Source organism: Phacochoerus africanus, chromosome 7 (genome assembly GCF_016906955.1).
Source record: "Phacochoerus africanus isolate WHEZ1 chromosome 7, ROS_Pafr_v1, whole genome shotgun sequence".
In the NCBI taxonomy this organism is placed as follows: domain Eukaryota; kingdom Metazoa; phylum Chordata; class Mammalia; order Artiodactyla; family Suidae; genus Phacochoerus; species Phacochoerus africanus.
In genome coordinates this window covers 84599086-84617243 of record NC_062550.1, presented here as the reverse complement: position 1 = coordinate 84617243, position 18158 = coordinate 84599086, and the positions used below count along the sequence as shown (strand labels likewise).

Sequence of the window (18158 nt, the reverse complement as noted above, 5' to 3'; positions counted from 1 at the left end):
AGAGACCTGCCCAGAAGCCACTGACCTGATGGAGAACATGGATGGAATTGTCTCCAAATAAAAAAATAACTGTTGAGTCAAAATATAACCAATAAACTGAGACAAAATATTTGCAATCCACATGGCAGAAATGTTTTTATAGTAATATAAAGTCCACGATGGAGTTCCCATCATGGCACAGTGGTTAACGAATCTGACTAGGAACCATGAGGTTGCGGGCTTGATCCCTGCCCTTGCTCAGTGGGTTAAGGATCCGGCCTTGCCGTGAGCTGTGGTGTAGGTTGCAGACTCGGCTCAGATCCCGCGTTGCTGTGGCTGGGGTGTAGGCCAGCGGCTACCGCTCCGATTCGACCCCTAGCCTGGGAACCTCCATATGCCATCGGAAGCGGCCCTAGAAAAGGCAAAAAGACAAAAATAAAGTCCACGAGCCCACTTTTTAAATTGGCCAAGAAGCGGCTAATTCTAAGGACAAGAAATGAAAACTGGCCAACAAGCCTAGAAAAGGTGCTTAGCCCCACAAGGAATTACAGAAATGCAAATTAAAACCATAATGAAGTGGTAGTTTGGGGTTTGGGAGATTTTGTTTTGTTTTGGTTCTGGCTTTTTGCCCACTTTGCACACAGATTGAAAAGATAGGTCATATCCACCTGTGAGGGTGAGAACAATTACAGTATTGTCAGTGGGAATACGAGTCATACAACCACTGAGGGAAATGCATCTATTAAATTTCAAGGGGTGCTTCCAGTTTGCTGCTACAGCTCCATTCTAGGAACTTACCTGGAGGAAGGGAAGGGTGAGTAGGTAAGAAGATAGGATCAAAGAAACTCATGCCTTTATTGTTTGTAAGAACAAAACAGGCTGGAGACAACTTGGAGGTCCAGCTGTAGGAAGTGGTTGAGTAAAGTGTGGTATATCCTATTCTAGTCAGAAGAGTGCCAGCTGCTGAAAGAAATCGACACAAAAAAATCAATGGCTTAACACTATGGTTCCAAAACTGCCCCAAGGCATCCCAAAGTAGCCCATCAAACTCTCAAACCTGCTATGGGACATTTTAAATTTTTGAGGTGAACAGTAATACGTCTTAGGATGTCAGATGAAATGCTAACCCGAGTTCATAATTTCAACATTAGGTGGCACTACGTTTTTTCCATGATATCATATCTTTACAAAGCTGCACTCCCAGTGGTTGCTGTGATAAAAAAGCAAGTACCATGAAAAAAAATCATTTTGACTGGAAGGAGGTTGGTAATTTCCAAGCCAATTCCAAGTTTTCAGAAGTTGTACGGTCTCTAACACACTCACCTGGCCCATTAATAAGTAAATGTGGTAGTTTAAGAATGTAATGAAAACATTCATCTTTCTTCTAACCACATAACTTTTTCAAATGGCTATCAAGTTATCATGACATAGTTCCTGAGTCATTTGGTTCTAGCAGCTTAGTCAATGGACCTGGTAGATACATCTTTTATACTGGGGCACCATGAAAAAAATATTGAAACACTGAGGGCACCGTTACCCTAAGAATTTGGGGAACCCTGGGCTTAACAGAGGTGTATTTCTTACTTATGTAACAGCCCAGGGTGGGTGTTCCTGGCTGATAACAGCTGCCAACCACACGATGGTCAGGGATCCACAACTTTCCATTGTGTGCCTCTGCCATTCTGTAGCACCCAGAGCGCTCTGCTTTGAGCCATGGGAGGAAGAGCAGATGGAGAAGCACCTGCTGATAAGGTCCAGAACGATGCATAGAACTTTCACACAATAGTCCATCGCAAACAAGTCATATGACCCCCACCTGGATGCAAAGAGGGGTTGAAAATATAATCCTGAAAGGGCAACCCCCTCTCAGCAGAAGTTCTACTTTATGGACGAGGTGGAGGGGTATTCTCTATGAATTTTGGATTCAACTAGCCACTGTTGGGATTCAAGCATGCACATCATATTTGTGCATATTTTGACACAACATTTTGTTCCAACATCTTTTCAAGAATGTCTGTATAGCAGACAGCCTTGTAAGAGATAAGACCTCTCTGGAGAGCAAGTGCAGACATGCGTACTGCCTCTGCCAGTTATCAGTGGTTTGCCTCTCAGCTCCAGAGTCACCCTTTATTGCCTGCTCTCTGAATGTGGCGGTGGCCTTTGGAATATTTCTCATTTGCCAGCCAGCAAGGTGTGAAACTGTACCAATAGAGGGTGCTAAAGGGACAATGAAGGAGGAAGGAGTTTCTTTTATTTCTATTTTCGTTCACTTGCCAGGCTCCCAAAGAACACAGTTTTCCCCACTGCACAGCCCTGCACAGTTTCTCCAGCACTAGGTTCCTGCAGGGCTCAGCACCCTCCAGGGTTTGGCCACTGCATGTGTCTGGTGCTGAGCTCAGGAAGCGTAATCAGGAGCCCCGGACAGGGCAGGCCTGTGTCCCAGTTCAGGGGAGGCATGCTGTTCTGTACCCCCTCTCTTCAGCCCCAGACACACTAGGGGCCCAGCAGGACTGGCCAGCTGGAGACCTCCCCACCTTCATGCCAAATAGCTGGCCCCTGAGACCACCCCTGCCCTAGTCTCACACACAATAGTACCACGCTTCAGAGAGGGTGTGTTTCTTAGCTCCTGTTTCCAGCAGCATCCAGTGGCAAGCAGCCCCAGGCACCACGTGAGTCCTGGGGCTTGGAACCTCCCTGTGGATGACCTTCCCTGGAGCCCTGGAGGGGTGATGTCCAGCACGTCTCACCATCAGACACAGCAGCGATTTCTCTGCCGTAGAGCCACCAAGGCCATGTCCTTTCTGGTGACATCTGCATCTCAGCTCTGGAGAGAGAACTTACTCTTATCTTAACCCATGGTGTAGTTTCTCTCTCTCTCTTTTTTTTCTTCTTTTCCTTTTTTCTTTAGAATTCTTTTTGAACGCTCAAGAGCCAATTCCCTGTTATTCCAATCTGTTCATGATTCTGTATAGTAAAACTTTCCCTGTTCAAATAATTATGTGGTTTCTGTCTCTTGCCTGGGACCTAATACATTGCCTATTATTTAAAAAGGAAAAAAGGGGGGAAACATAGGTTCCCTAAGCTCAGGGCTCCTCTCCTGGAATGAAATCCACTGCCTCTTCAGGGCTCAGTCTGACCCTCTTGCATCGCCCTGAGGGACTTGGGGCTTGGAAGAACTGGTACAGAAATGCTCCACTCCGGCCACTGCTCTCGATGTGAATAACAGACTGTCCTTTATCTCTGACCCAGGCATCTCCTTCTTGCAGCATCCATGAAACCATATCAGCCCACCTAGCTAGCTTTGCAAGTTAGCTAATTATGTCAGACTCTTTAGTTTTTTAACAGCCATGTATGCCCCATCTGTATTGTAAAATACTATGCGGTTACTAGAGATTAAAGTAATCCTTAAATACCTCCATAATATCAGGTTAAGATCAAATTCCTAAATATTTTTAAGAGCATTCCATTTCGGAGTTCCCGTCGTGGCGCAGTGGTTAACGAATCCGACCTGAAACCATGAGGTTGCGGGTTCGATCCCTGCCCTTCTCAGTGGGTTAACAATCCGGCATTGCTGTGAGCTGTGGTGTAGGTCGCAGACGAGGCTCGGATCCTGTGTTGCTGTGGCTCTGGCGTAGGCTTGTAGCTATAGCTCCGATTAGATCCCTAGCCTGGCAACCTCCATATTGCCGCGGAAGCGGTCTAAGAAATGTCAAAAAAGACAAAAAAAAAAAGGATTCCATTTCACTTTTTAAAAAAATGTATACATAAGTGTATTATATTCATTGTTGGATTTCTCTTGTGGAGCAGTGGGTTAGGGACCCAGCATCACAGCTATGGCATGGGTTTGATCCCTGGCCCAGGAACTTCCACGTGTGGTGGGAGTAGCCGAAAATAAAAATGTAAAGTATTGTTGACATTTGTCATTTTGGGAGTGGGATGGGAGAATAACATAGCTAATTTTTGCTGTACACATTGTGTTTTTCGAATTGTTATAGTGAATCTGTGTTACTTTTGTAAAAGGGAAAATTGCACTTGGTGAGTTTTTTGGAACTGAAAGTTCTGCTAATGCAATTATCTCAACAATCTTCCTTTATAGCCATCCCTGCATGTGCAGCCCTGTTTTGCCCAGAAAACTCCAGATGCTCACCTTCCAGCAAAGATGAAACGACACTAGAATGCAAATGCCTCCCCAATTACAAAAGCGATGGCAAATCCTGCGAGCGTGAGTAGAACTTCGATCCTGCTGGTTTACTCATTGGGATGTTTAGATTTCTCAGCAGCCCAACTCACAACCTCCTTAATGTTCATACAGCGGCCACTTCCATTCCTCTTTCTTTAGTTGAAATATATTAAAAGTTCTAACAAAATGCTCGTTATGTGGTAGCTTTTCAATAAATGGCAGTTCCTCTTGTTATCAAAGCCCATGCAGAGGTTTTTACACATTTTTGTTTTCTCTCACCTGAGCGGATGCTAAGATGGAACATGCTTTTCCCCTCTCTCCCCTTCTCCCTGCTCCCTTTCTCCATTCCTCCCTCCCTCGCTTCCTTTCATGCACTTTCACTTCGTCCCAGGTTGTATATTGGTTATGAACATGCTCTTGGGTCCAGACTGCCTAGGTTTAAATCGCAGGTCTGCCCGTTACTAACGGCGTGACCGTGGGCAAATTCTGTAACCTGCCCATGCCTCTGTTTTCCTTTCTATGCAATGGGGGTAATAGTGGTAACTTCCCTAGAGGGTTTGAGGACGGAGCAAATACCGAGAACAGGGCCCAGGACCTGTGATGAGTTCTCTGAACCCTAGTGCTTTCTTTCATGCCATTTTATATTTAAATCCACACATAACACGACGTGATCATCTATCGCCACAGTATTTGTAATTATGATTCCTGGCGGCTGTATATAAATTTGTTCAGGAAGTGGGAGTGTTCAGGTAGGGTAAGAGAAAACGTCCCTTTCTCTCTCTCTCAAAGCTCTTGAATCGCCTTTGCAGCGTGGACCAGCTGTGATCTGCAGTCCCTTCACAGTCCCGTTTTCCTTCTCCCTCCCTGTGTGTTAATCACCTTCATTTTTTCATTGCTTCTCAAGCCATCAATCCGTGTTCACAAAACATCTGCCACCCTCACGCGTGGTGCACGTACCTGGGACCAAATCGGCACAGTTGCACATGCCAGGAAGGCTACCACGGGGACGGCCAAGTGTGCTTCCCGGTGGACCCCTGCCAGGTTAACTTTGGAAACTGCCCTACGGACTCCTCAGTGTGCAGATACGATGGGCCTGGGCAGGTGAGCTAATGATGTTGCAACTGATGAGCAGAGGTAGGACCACCCGCCTACAGTGAAACTGCCCTCCTAGTTCACCCTTTCAGTGCTCAAGTTGGGCTTCCTGGCCAGACACATTTCCTTGTACCTGGGCCTGACCTCGCTATGCCCTGGTCTGTCCTCTGAACCCACCCTTCCCCAGCTGTCCAGTCAAAACCTAACCATCTCTTTTATCCCAGTCATTCTTTTGGATGATTGACAAAATATATACCCACAGCTCAAATTAGATGAACAGATTAACCATGAATCAAGTCTTGGGGGGATACGTAATTGACCTTCACCCACCATCCTCCATTCTCTCTGATGCCTTTTCAAGGTGAGTGAGGACACTTAGGACCAAAACTCCTCTGTTCCAAAGGGATGAGTGCTGATGAAAAGGCAGCATGGATAGATGAGTGGGGAGCAGTGAGCATATTCTGGAGTGAGATGTATGTGAACCTCTAAATCACATCCAGACCATGGCTGGGAAAATTCAGCCTGATCAGGCGGCGTTCGCCTACAGAGTCCAGATAAAAGAGCCCTTTCCCATATCTCGTTCACCCGCCCAGGAGTGGGTGCCTGTTGCAGCCATAACTACATGTCAAGTGTCCAGTGGAGGAAATCCATCCATGCAAAAGCTATTGCTTGAGTTCTGTGGTGCAACAGGCTAAGGATCGGTGTTGTCACTGCACGAGCTCAGGTCAGTGCTGTGGCTCGGGTTCCATCCCTGGCCTGGGAACTTCCACATGCTGCAGGCCTGGCCAAATAAAACAAAAACTGAAACAAAACAGAAGGGCACCGCAGCCTGTGTAGAGGGAAGGCCTCAGTTCCTGATGAGTACATCATGGTCCCTGCAGTCTCACAGTCTCATCACACCCCCATGGGGGTTCCCTGCAAGGGCACAACTTGATTTCATCTCCAAGAGAAAGAATACGTCACACAACGCTTCTGCTGCTGAGTTCTGAGGCAGGCTGGCGAGAAATTCAAAGGGTTGAATTCCCATCCTCTAAATGAGGTCCCTTATGGGACAAGTCATGGTACACTGTGAGCCAAAGTCCCAGGACCATGGGAGTGAGATTAAAAATAGACTTTATGCCTTAAAAAATGGGTCCCAAGGTATGTTCTCAAGTCTTGGAAACCCTCCTCTGTTCACACAGAAGCTGTACGTTCCTTATTCGTATTGTTCCTCAGCCTTGGCGTGATTAACAGTGTGGACCTGAGAATTCTTTGCTGTGGGGAGTGTCCCGCGTGGGGCAGAATGTTTAGGCATCCCTGGCCTCTTGTGGTGCTGCTCCCTCTCCCGTTGTGACAATCAGAAGTGTCTCCAGGCATCGCCCAGTGCCCCTTGGGGCAAGACTCCAATTAAAAACCATTATTTTAACCTTTATTTTAGGGAGTTCCCTTTGTGGCGCAGTGGAAATGAATCTGACTAGTATCCACAAGGATGTGGGTTCTATCCCTGGCCTCACTTAGTGGGTTAGGGATCCAGCATCGCTGTGAGCTGTGGTGTAGGTCTCAGACACAGCTTGGATCTGGCATTGCCATGGCTATGGTGTAGGCTGGCAGCTGTAGCTCCAATTCAACCCCTAGCCTGGGAACTTCCATATGCCACAGGCATGGCCCTAAAAGGCAAAAAAACCACAAACCAACCAACCAAACAAAAAAAGCAAATCACTCTTCTAGAGAAATAATACTTCCCATGTGAACCTCCATCTCGCCGCACCCATAGATGATCTAAAAGCAAGAAGTGTGGTGCCAGGGAGGCCCGGGGGTAGCAAGCACGGAGAACTGCAAAGGTGAGCTACGAACGTGGTATGTGAGTTTCCAAGCAGATGCGCTGTAAGTGTGATTTCCAATTCTAGCTATGCTGACAAATTATAATTTCAGCCCACACTTTAGACCTACCCCCCCAGTCAGGTTTGATGGCAGAATGAGGGTATGGATTTAGGAAGAATGTCAGCCTATGTGACTAATGAGAACCCTCTATGTTTTTCTCTCCCTGTCTCAAGTCTCACTGCGAGTGTAGGGAACACTACCACAACTTTGTACCTGGAGTGGGGTGTAGCATGACAGACGTCTGCGAATCCCACAACCCCTGTCACAGGGACGCACGCTGCACCACCATCGCCCCGGGCCAGACCAAGTAAGTCTCCCCCGTTCTACCACCGTCTTCCCAAGCGGCGAAAGCAGTGGCCCGTCGATGCAGAAAGTCCCTTGAAGGACAGGAAATGTGTCTTATTCAGCCCTGCATCCACTGCCGCCGCCACCTCCCACATGGCACAGTGCCAGGAGCATAGTAGGGACTCAAAACATCTTTGTATCATCAATGAAATCATTCAGCAATGGTTTCCTTGATAACGACCATTACAACACCCTGAAATCCTGAGCTGGCTGGAAAACATGGTACGAAGTGGTGAGAGCGCGGGGGAAGGAAACCACTGTCACTGGGAAAACAAATGTCTGTTGTGAGGACAGGAGTTTGACCTCTAATGTATATGCCTGCTTCCTCACCTGTGAGATACTGCTGGTTAGTGGAGCAAAACAAGAACCGGGGAAAGTAAGTGCACACGAGTGATGTTTCCTGGACTCCCGATTTCAAAAGAAGGGGTTTACTGTGAGGAAGAGCACTTGAGTGAAAGTTGCCGGGGCAGAGGCAGCTTATGTGGCAGGAAGATGGCATTCAAAGTGTAAAGACCTGGACTTGAGGCTCCGTGCTGCTACCTCGCCATCAGATTAGGTCCTTGGGAATGTGACTCAATCTCTCTGGCCTCAGTTTCTCCCTGTGTAAAATGAACACAGTGATGTTTACCTCATACTGTTGTTGTGAAGATTCACGAGAGAATGTTCTGGAAACCACAGCTGTGCTGTATTTTTATCAGTGGGTATGCTAAGGCTGGAACTCCCAGACAGAGGCTTCCATCTTAGTGTCACTTTCAGTTGTCATTGTCTCGAACATCTGCAAAGAACCCATTCTTCCACTGTGAGCCCAGAGCCGTGGTAGACAAGGAACCCTGCAGTTACTAGACAGTTTCTGGGCTTCCAGAGCCCCCCACCCCCACCCCGGCCCCCATCATTCCTTTGACAGTTGGGTCTTGAATGTGTGGATTTGCCCAGACAGGTTTTAGGATTATCCTGCTCTCTGTGCGCAGATGGGTAGATCTGTAGGCACTGTGGGTGAAGTGGAAACAGCTTGGGTGTCAGAACCCCTGGGTTTAAGTCCCACCTCTGCCACTTCCCTTCACCTCTGCCCTCTGCTTCCTCTGTCATAAGAGGGAGAGATTGTGCCTCCAGCCAGGTCTGTGATAAGGGCTAAGATCACATGCATCCGTCTGAGCAGGACCTGGCACGCAGAAATCACTCCACACGTGTGCGTACGCACGCCAACGCCTCACAGACAGACATACAGATGCACACGCACCCACACTGCTGGCCCACAGGCACGTTCTCTCCTGAAACCCAGGTTCTGACGCCAACGACCAAGCAAGCCAGCTACACACTGTCCTCTAAGAAAGCGTGGGTAGGACATGTCACAGACCTGCCTCTCTGTTTGAGAAGATAACACAGAGAAATGAAACTAGAACCTGAGAATAATAGAAGTTGCATTAAAACGTGTGTGTAGAATGTCAGTGAACTAGCAGTGGGTTTGGGAGTCTGTGTGTCCCTCACAAACCTCCTCTACCTACCCACTCCCCCCAGAAAACTGCCTTCGGCTGGGAAGAGGCCTAAAGTTAATGACTGGCAAGTGACGTTGATGAAATATGGGGCCATCAGTCGTTTCATTTACCAGGATAGGGGGCGGTTTTGTTGGCACCTCCCCCATATGGCAAGCAGCCTGTGCAGATTATCCACAGTCATACCACATAAATCACAGAAGAGCACCCAGCAAAGAAGAATGGGTTCCAGTGTGGGCTTCCCTCCTTACCCCTGGGGTGACCTTGGATGAGTCACATAACTTTTCAGAACCACTCTTTCCTCACCTGACAGGTGGGGCTCTTTCCCTGAGGAGAGCTAACAAGCTTCCTATCCGTTCAAACTGCGCCTTTTTCTTTTTACGTAGTAGAGAAGGGAAGTAAGAGATGATAAAAGAGAAAGGCATTTGTTTCTTGTTTTAGTCCGTTCAGCTGAGAAGACACATTGAGAAAGTGTGATTTCTATACAAGCGTTGTCATTTGAGTCCCGTATGTTCCAAGAGTCTCCAGGTTTCAGTGCTGTTTCTTGCGCACCGGTGCAGTTGGAATGGAAATCACACTTTCTCAACGTGTCTTCTCAGCTGAATTGACTCACCTAAGAGTCCTGTCCAAAGCAGCATGGATGGACTTTAAATAGAAATTAAAAATATTGTCTCATACACTCCTTTCAACACAGAGGCCATTAAAATACCCTTCTCCTGCCACCCTTGGGAGACAACTCAAGTGCTTTACACAAAGCAAGTCATTGGCCTCACAACAACTTAAGGAACTTTCAGAGAGAAACATAAAAAGTAACTTGTAAAAGCTACTTGTCTCGCTATTAACTTTAAATGAAACATGTAACTGAGAGCAAGAGTGATTTTCAGCAGTGACTACTGTATCACTGCAAGAGTTACCTGTGTCTTTCTTGGCCTCCTTAAATTCACCGTCTTGAAGCTCTCTCTACTTGCAGAGGAAGTCGATGTTTAAGAAGGAAACCATTGCTTGATCATATCCAGTGAGCTCCTGTCCTGGTTAGATGTACCCTAGTGATGCCTCATAACATGGTTTCTCAGCCTTGGCCCTTTGGGGCTGGATAATTCTTTCTTGTAGGGCTGTCCTGTCCTTTGTAGGGTGTTCAGCAGTAGCCCTGGCTTCCACCCACTAGATGACAGTAGCATCCTCACCCCTGTTGTGACATCTAGAAATGTCTCTGAACATTGCCACATGTCCCCTGTGGGGCAAAATTACCCCTGGTTGAGAACAGCAGCTCTATAAAAGCCCCAAAGGCTCAGTCAGTAAATGGTTTCCCAACCATTTGTCTGGCTGGGCAACTCACAGCATCCTTAGATGTTCCTTTCTCGTAGAACATGTTCCATCTTTCCCAGGTGGAATTAGTCACTTCCTCCCCAAGCCCCATTGCATCCTATTCAGTCTTCTATCACGGTGCTTCCTCTGGAACCACTGTGTGTTTATAGACCTGTCCAGCTGTACCCCAGCTCCTCCTCGTTACTGTTGTCATTACCGGCACTGTCTCCATCACTGTCATCTGCCAGGTGCTGAGCTTTTTCTATGTGTCTGTCAATGTGTCATCTGTTTTTTATGCATTGGCTCTTCTATCAACAGCCTAATGGTGTTAGTAAACTCATTTCATAAATGAGGAAACTGGGACTCAAAGACATTAAGTGATCGTATTGACTTGCCATAGATTGTTTTCACATTTGTCTCCAGCATGTGAGATGCTAAAAAAGCAAGGTATCTGTTTTTATCATCTGTTTAGCCCTCTTGCTTAGTACAGGTGTGAGAGTTAAGTAGGTACTTAGAAAATAATCAGTTCAACAATGAGGCACTGTCCCAGGTGCTGAGATACAATGAGAGATAAGGTGGGGTCCAGATTCTAGGAGAGCTTCCCAGCTAGCAGCGGGGACAACAGCTCCAGCAGTCATTTTGGTGGGGAAGGCTGTGGAGCATGTACCAACAGGATGCTGTTGAGTTGGGAGAGTCAGGTCAGGTACAGCTGCCTAGAGCAAGTCACACCAGAGCTAGGAGAGAGAGTGCCCTGGTGGACCTGAGGAGGGCATGGCAGTCTAGAAAAAAGCAAGTGGGTATTTCTGGGATTTGTGTGACAGGCAGGAAGGAGACGGCAGGAGGAGCCCCTCTTTTGAAGCCTTGTGTGCATGCTGAGTGCTCACACTGTGTCCCTGAGCGTGTTAGGCACACAGATGCCACTCAGAACAGACCTCTCAGGGCTTCTGTGAAAGACTGACATGAGGGGAGGAAAGCTAAGGGCAGGAAGGCCAGGTAGGGAGCCATTGCGGCAGTCCAGGCAAGGGGCAGTCACACTCTGAAGTGTTTGTTCAGCAAACTTGTTGCAAATGCATCTGTTTGCCATGGGGCTGATTTGGGAACACAGCTGGATTAGTGAGTGTGTAACCGTTCTTCAGAATCCTCCCCTAAACATGAGTCCTACCTATGGCCCGCACCACCTCCCTGCGTCTCTCTGCTCTGAGATGTTCTCCCCGTGTCTCCAGTTCAGGCCCTGGATTATCGCCAGGATCCTGGCGAATGTCACCTTCCTGAGAACCTTGCTAATTTCAGCCAGCGGTCAATCAGTCTTGACTAGGCAGCAGTGGTTTGCTAGAGCCAGGGCTTACTGATTCACAGGAGCCAGTGATTAAATTTTCAGGAATTTGCCGGCTGGTTGGTGTTCTGGCAGTTTGAGATTGGCCACAGTGGGAGTATGGACCACGGGCGCTGGCCGATGCTACAAGTCAGGGTGGTTTTTCCCCTTGGAGACCTGCTGCTGAGCATCTCCCAGCACCCCAGGACTGGTGCATCTTTCACTCTACTTCTCTTTTATGAACCTAAACTATGGTATTAAATGCCGTGACTTTCATTGTTTATATGTTTTTCCTTTCAATTGCTACTTACTTGACAACTATTAATTAAATATCTACCACGGACCAAGCCCTGTGCTAGATCTTGGGGTTTGGAGAGTGGATAAATACACACATAGCCCTGGTCCTCACTCTTTTCTAGAATTAGATCTTAAACAAGTAACCATGCAGGTTAGGTTCACATTACAACCAGGACTGGTGCTGCAGAAAAGAGCTGTGTGGCCCACTAAGGCGACCTGATCTATCGAGAGAGTGGGGCGGGGATGGAAAAGTCAGGAAGGGTGTCCCTAAGGAAGGGACAGCCGAGCGGGGATCTCAGGAAGGAAGAGCAGAGGAGGAGTCTTCCTAGCAGATCCATGGCTCCGGGTGTGTACTTGAGGCCGGCATCGGCAGCTTGTTCCGATGCAGTTCTGCAGTGGGGACCCAGACTCTACATTTTTACTAAGTATTCCTAGTGCTTCTGATGTATGTGGGTGCTTGCTTATACTTTGAAAAAATACTGAGACAAAGAACACACAAAGATAACTAGTGTTATAGATACGCACATAATTTATGAAATATCCATTTCTCGTGAGGCTGCTCTGAGTCAGCCAGTCCACTCTGAATGCTCCCTGCTGCTGGTGCCCCTCCTCTCCTAGCCTGGTCTCTGTCCCACACTGGGCACTGTCTTCCTCATCTGTGCAGTGAGGGTTTTGGACTGTGTGGCTTTGAGACCCTGAAAATGTGCTTTCACCCCCTTCGTAGATGCACTTGCCGGAAAGGTTACATAGGCGACGGCTCAAGGTGTTATGGAAACATCATGGAGCGACTCAGAGAATTAAACACTGAACCCGGAGGAAAATGGCAGGGAAGGCTGACCTCCTTCATCTCGCTCCTGGGTATGCAGCCACGGGGGCCCATTCCATAGGGCGAGCTCCCTCTTAATGCGAGAGGACATCTACAAGACACAGCAAGGGGTGGGCAGGACAGGCAAGCCTTGTCTCTTGGGCTCAGCCCTTCTGGGAGGAAAAGGACAGGCAGGTGTTCCAAGGAGATGGGAGTTAGCGCCAAAGAGATCTGGCAGTGCAACCCCTGAAGACAAGTTCCCGGGGTCATCGCTGATGGGCAGCTGCTGACGTGCGGATGGAGACCGCCTCTTTCCCTTGGCCATGGGTCCTCCTCCAGATGTGAGACAGATGTGAGAAGCAGTATCCATGCTTCTCAGTGGAGGTACCATTTGAATTTGACGTGTCGTCTTGATAGTGTACGACTGTCTTACACATCACCGGGTATTTCTCATCCTTGGCCCCCCAACCTCTAATAGTCTAGTGACAAACATTCTCCAGGCGAGGTGACATTGTAAAACACTCTCCTGCGTTTCCAAATGCCCTCTAGAGGTCATTACCCCACATTCTCACCACGAATGAAATGTAGTTGATCACGGCATTAATTTTCAATAAAACACAAATTTTGCCAATCACCAGAATATAAAGCACAGACCTGAGCAATCAACAGAATCCTTAAAATATCAGAATTTGGAAATTTAACTAGTCACCAAGAATGATTTCCCAGAAAGAGCACAGACAGAGAAGGAAGGGTTCTGCATGGGTCAGCGCTGTGTTCTACACAAATACCCACTTCTTTGTGAGACCCCCGCAGGGAGTCAGGCTTGACCTGCGTGCCCGGGGCTTTCCCGCCTTCCTCCACGCATCCTCTGGATCTCAGCGAGCAGACAAGGAGGATAGTGTCCTTTGCAGACTGGACCCTCAAACATTTCTCTGGACAAAATCCAGGCACCCTTTCACCTGCCTGGTTTATGAGGTGCTGGGACACACTGCCTCCTGTGTGAGAGCACAGAGCTCATCCTGCTGTCCCAGCCTCCCCAGGGGCATGGAAATAGGACCAGCTGCAGAATTTATAGGGCCCACGGCAAAAAGAAATGGCCCGGATTCATTGTTCAAAAAGCACTGAGCATTTCACAAGGCATTAAACCAAGCATGAGGCTCTTCCTAGCCGGTCCTGGAGGGAACAAGGGCTGTGTCACTGAGATGACAGCAGCCCAGGAAGTTGGGCACAGGAGTGGGGGTTGGCCTGTTGGGGTTGTCTGAAGATTTTTGTCACATGATCCTCCCTCAACCTCTCATCTCAGGGTGTCTTCGAGCCAAGACTGTGGCTTGCAGGGAAAATCACGCAGTGGTGAGGAACCTCTGGGGGCCTCATGGTCTTAGACAGCGTCCTGGTTCGCTGGGGTCTGTGTAGGACCTATTAGAACAGAGAAGCTTGGGGGTCAGGGTGTCTAAGTGGACCACAAGGGCCATGGCCTAATCCTGCTCACTTGCCACTGACTCATTTGGAGTTTTTTTTTTTAATTTTGCATATTTCAACTCTCAAGACAAAGCCTATGCCTGGCCACTGAGTAATCTGGGACCGTTTACTCTGCTGTTGCCAACAGACAAGGGACTGAAAGGATTCAATGTAAGTACTTGAAGGAATCTTGTTTATTTTGTAAATAGGGGCTAATGAAAAAAAAAAAAAAACACTTGGAGACAGTACCCTCTTTATTTAAAGTGAGAAACCCCTATTAAACCTACTGATGATAAGGATGGCAATTTTTTAATAAACTGCTTTTAGTAAAATATAACATCCTTAAGGATAGGATACACACTGTAAATGCACACCTCAACGAACTGTTACAAAGTCCACGTTTTTGTGTATCTAGCAAGACTGTTTCCAGCTCCCTGCAAGACTCCCCCAACCCATGCCCCCTTCTGCCGTTATCCTTCAAGGTAATCACTAAGGGGTCGCAGCTGTGGTCATGTGATAAATAGGACTTAGGCAGACTGCTCACTGCCCAGGGCAAGAGTCAGACTCACTCACATGCCAGCTAGGTGTTCGTTTCTTTAAAATCGTCATCAAGGGGTAAGAGGGACAGGGGAAACTAGAATTGTGGTCTTCAGTGTGAGCAGCTGTGGTCTCAGATGATGTCAGCCAGTGGGAAGGAAGTTCACAGTGTCCGATGGCGGCATCCCATCACTATGGCATCAGCAGAACTGTTAGATTTGCTTTAAAGTAGATAATGGGCATATTGATTGTTTGAAATTAGTTTCTCTTAATCCAGGATATTTGGCGATGGTAATTCTTACTTCATTAAATTAACACCCAGTGAATCAGACTCTCACCCTAATACACCACCACCGTTCATGTGTCAGAGACAAACCTGTCAATCTTCAAAGGTGACTCACGTCTCACCTGTCGGGAAGGAGAAGGACTAAATATTGACGGTGTCTGAGCTAGACACTTTGCACGTGGTCTCTTCTTTAAGATATAGATTGCATTTGCACAGAGCTAAGAAATCTCTGTGGATTGATTGTTGATAATGTAATATCAACGAAATGTTAATTTGGTCCAGTAGATTTCACAAATCGTTATTTTGCTATTCAAAAGCACCATCAGGAGTTCCCATCGTGGCGCAGTGGTTAATAAATCCGACTGGGAACCATGAGGTTGCGGGTTCGGTCCCTGCCCTTGCTCAGTGGGTTAAGGATCTGGCATTGCCGTGAGCTGTGGTGTAGGTCGCAGACGCGGCTCGGATCCCGCGTTGCTGTGGCTCTGGCGTAGGCCGGTGGCTACAGCTTGGATTCAACCCCTAGCCTGGGAACCTCCATATGCCGCGGGAGCGGCCCAAGAAATAGCAAAAAAAGACAAAAAAAAAGCGCCATCAGTCCAGTCTACCGGCTCTTCTCAAACAACTTGTGTCTCATTCCCATCAGCTTCCTGGGATGAAGGATTCCTGATGATGGATTCCTCGGTGCCAGCCACCTACCTTGTTCTCCCTGCCCCATTAATTTCTGTGTTAGAGCATCTCCTGTGGTTTGAGAGCATACTGAGTGTCACCTCCCATGTTCCATACTTCTGCTCCCTTTTAGGCCTGGCACAGGACAGTTGCACTCCAGGAAAGTCATCTGTATCTGAAAGAATCCAAAGTCAAATTAAGGCGCACTAGCTTAGATGCTGAACAAGTCATAGCGTGAATCACAAACCTCATTTTCTCCTTCAAAATAAATTAGAGCTGAAAGGAATCGGCTTTCTGTTTTCAGGTACAAGAACTTTTGAAGGATAACGAAGCTGCTCGGTACTTTGTGAAACTGCACATAATTGCTGGACAGATGAACACTGAGCAAATGACTACCTTGCAAATGAAGACGTTCTATACTTTGACCGGAAAGTCGGGGGAAATCTTTAATGGCGATGAGGTAAGGGTCTCTCCGATTTCAAAACTGTCCACTGAGTCAATGACCACAGCTGGCTCTTGGTGTCTGGGGGTCGTGAAAGGTTATGAGGACGTTCTCTCCGGGTTCCTTGTTTGTCAGAGCCCTTCCCTATGTAGGAAAAGAATGAGAGCCATACCGGACCTGGTCAGGTGGGAGGGCAGTGGGCTGGCCCAGAAAGGAGAGTGTAAAGTGACTTTGCTCTAAAGTAGTTTTCAAGGCAACCATCACTCAGCTGCCAGCAGGAGGGAGAAACTTTACAGTAAACTTGTTTCCTGGAAGCATCAGCACAAAGCCAGATCAGCACTCCTCTGACAAGCGGAAACGGATTGTTTGTTCTAGATTGCCAGGTTTCACCCATCCTCTCCAGCTCAACAGTCCATTGCTCCTAATGCCATTAATTCTGTTTTGTTTTTAGAATAAAGCTATCTTCCCCTTCTTTCACAAATAACTTTTGTGACTTTACTGAGAAGGGCACATGGTCTATTTACAGAGAGTCAGAGGGGCAGTTAGGACCTATACTGCTGCATTTCACCAAATCACAGTAATTGTTAGATTAATGAGCTCTTCCTGCGTGTAAGGTACTGAGGTAAATGTGTATTTATGTTATATGTAACATTAATAATTAATGTAACATTTTAAATTAGAATAAAAGGGCAAGTTTACCATATTATAAAATGTTATAATAAATGTGTTAAATGCTCACAACAACCCTATGAAGTTTCTTCCAGTGGGAAAACTGAGAGGTCCCACAGTAAGGGCCAGAGCCAGGATTCAAAAGCAGGTCTGCCTGACCCCAAAGCCTGTATATCCTTAGCCGGTGTGTTGTACCGTGTGTATGAGGATGGGTGGATAGATGGACAGACAGAGGAAGATGTGGCTTCCTTTCTCACAAGGACACGCACTCATTCACTTATCTATTCATTCAGTAATTTTGTGCGTGTGCCTTTTCTGTACAAAACGCTACATTAGATGATGAGTTCACACTAAGCTGAATAGTTTTGGGGCTTTTTCCAGCTTGCTGTCCATTAGGGAAGACTTATAAGGCCTTCTTCCCACTTAGCAATCACTGACAGTCAGTAGTGATTTTGTTATTTCGTTTGATCTTCATGTTCTGGGAACTCCACCAAGCAAATACCATCCATCCCCATTTTAGGTTGAGTGACTTAGGCAAGGTCACACTGCCAATAAATGGCAGAACCGAAGTATTCACACCTCTAATCCAGTGCTCACTTTTTCAAAGATACGTTTTTTGTTTTCTTTTTTACTTTTTAATTTATGTTTTAGAGCAATTTTAGGTGACAGCGAAATTGAATGGAAAGTACAGCATTCCCATATACACTCTGTCCCCATCAAGGACACATGTTAATTTAGTTTTATTTTTTCTTGGTGTTTTAGGACAATCAAGTAAAGCTTAAACTCTATGGGGGCAAAAAGAAAGTAAATATTATACAGGGGAACATAATTGCTTCCAACGGGCTCCTGCACATCCTTGACAGAGCCATGGACAACGTGGCACCCACATTTGAGAGCAATAATGAGGTGAGATAGTTCAGGTAAAAATGATGTCAAGTCACATCCCTCTTATTTTGTTCCCTGGAGAGTCATGCCCAAGAAGAAAATCCCAGCCCTATGTGCTTGTCCTTCACTTGTCCCAGGACCCCAATCATGAGGAAAACAAAATTCCATTTTCAGTAGCAATCTGGGCACCTGTGCAGAGAGAAAGAAAGGCATGCAGCAGGTATAGGAAAGGTGTTTATTTTGTGACCTATTTTACGGCCGCATCTGACAACTCAGACAAGTAAAGTGATCAACTGTCACGAAAATTGATCCTTTGTGCTTTACGGAGGGAAGGGCAGTCCTTGCTACAAGAACATGCGTTCTCTCTGATTTATTTGATGCTAGCCAAAGTCTCTTTCATGCAGATCCAAACTACTGTTTAAATGACGGTGAAAAACACTTCTGTAATGTGTGGTGCTTGACGAGGTGCTTTTATAGCTGTCCACACTCGCATGTCAACTCAGTCATCAGTCTTTTCATGTGAAAGCATCTGTTTCCTAAACCCCTTTTT

At 46.9% G+C, this 18158-nt stretch overlaps 1 protein-coding gene across 1 annotated transcript in view; it reads left to right on the top strand.

The window, feature by feature from the left end:
* The window catches only part of STAB2 (stabilin 2), a 163627-nt gene that overhangs the window by 38976 nt on the left and 106493 nt on the right, over nucleotides 1-18158 (top strand). The window contains 7 exon segments of the mRNA XM_047788161.1: nucleotides 4076-4201; nucleotides 5064-5260; nucleotides 7285-7418; nucleotides 12585-12718; nucleotides 14212-14294; nucleotides 15917-16072; nucleotides 17486-17629. Coding sequence (XP_047644117.1) covers nucleotides 4076-4201; nucleotides 5064-5260; nucleotides 7285-7418; nucleotides 12585-12718; nucleotides 14212-14294; nucleotides 15917-16072; nucleotides 17486-17629 — 974 coding nt within the window.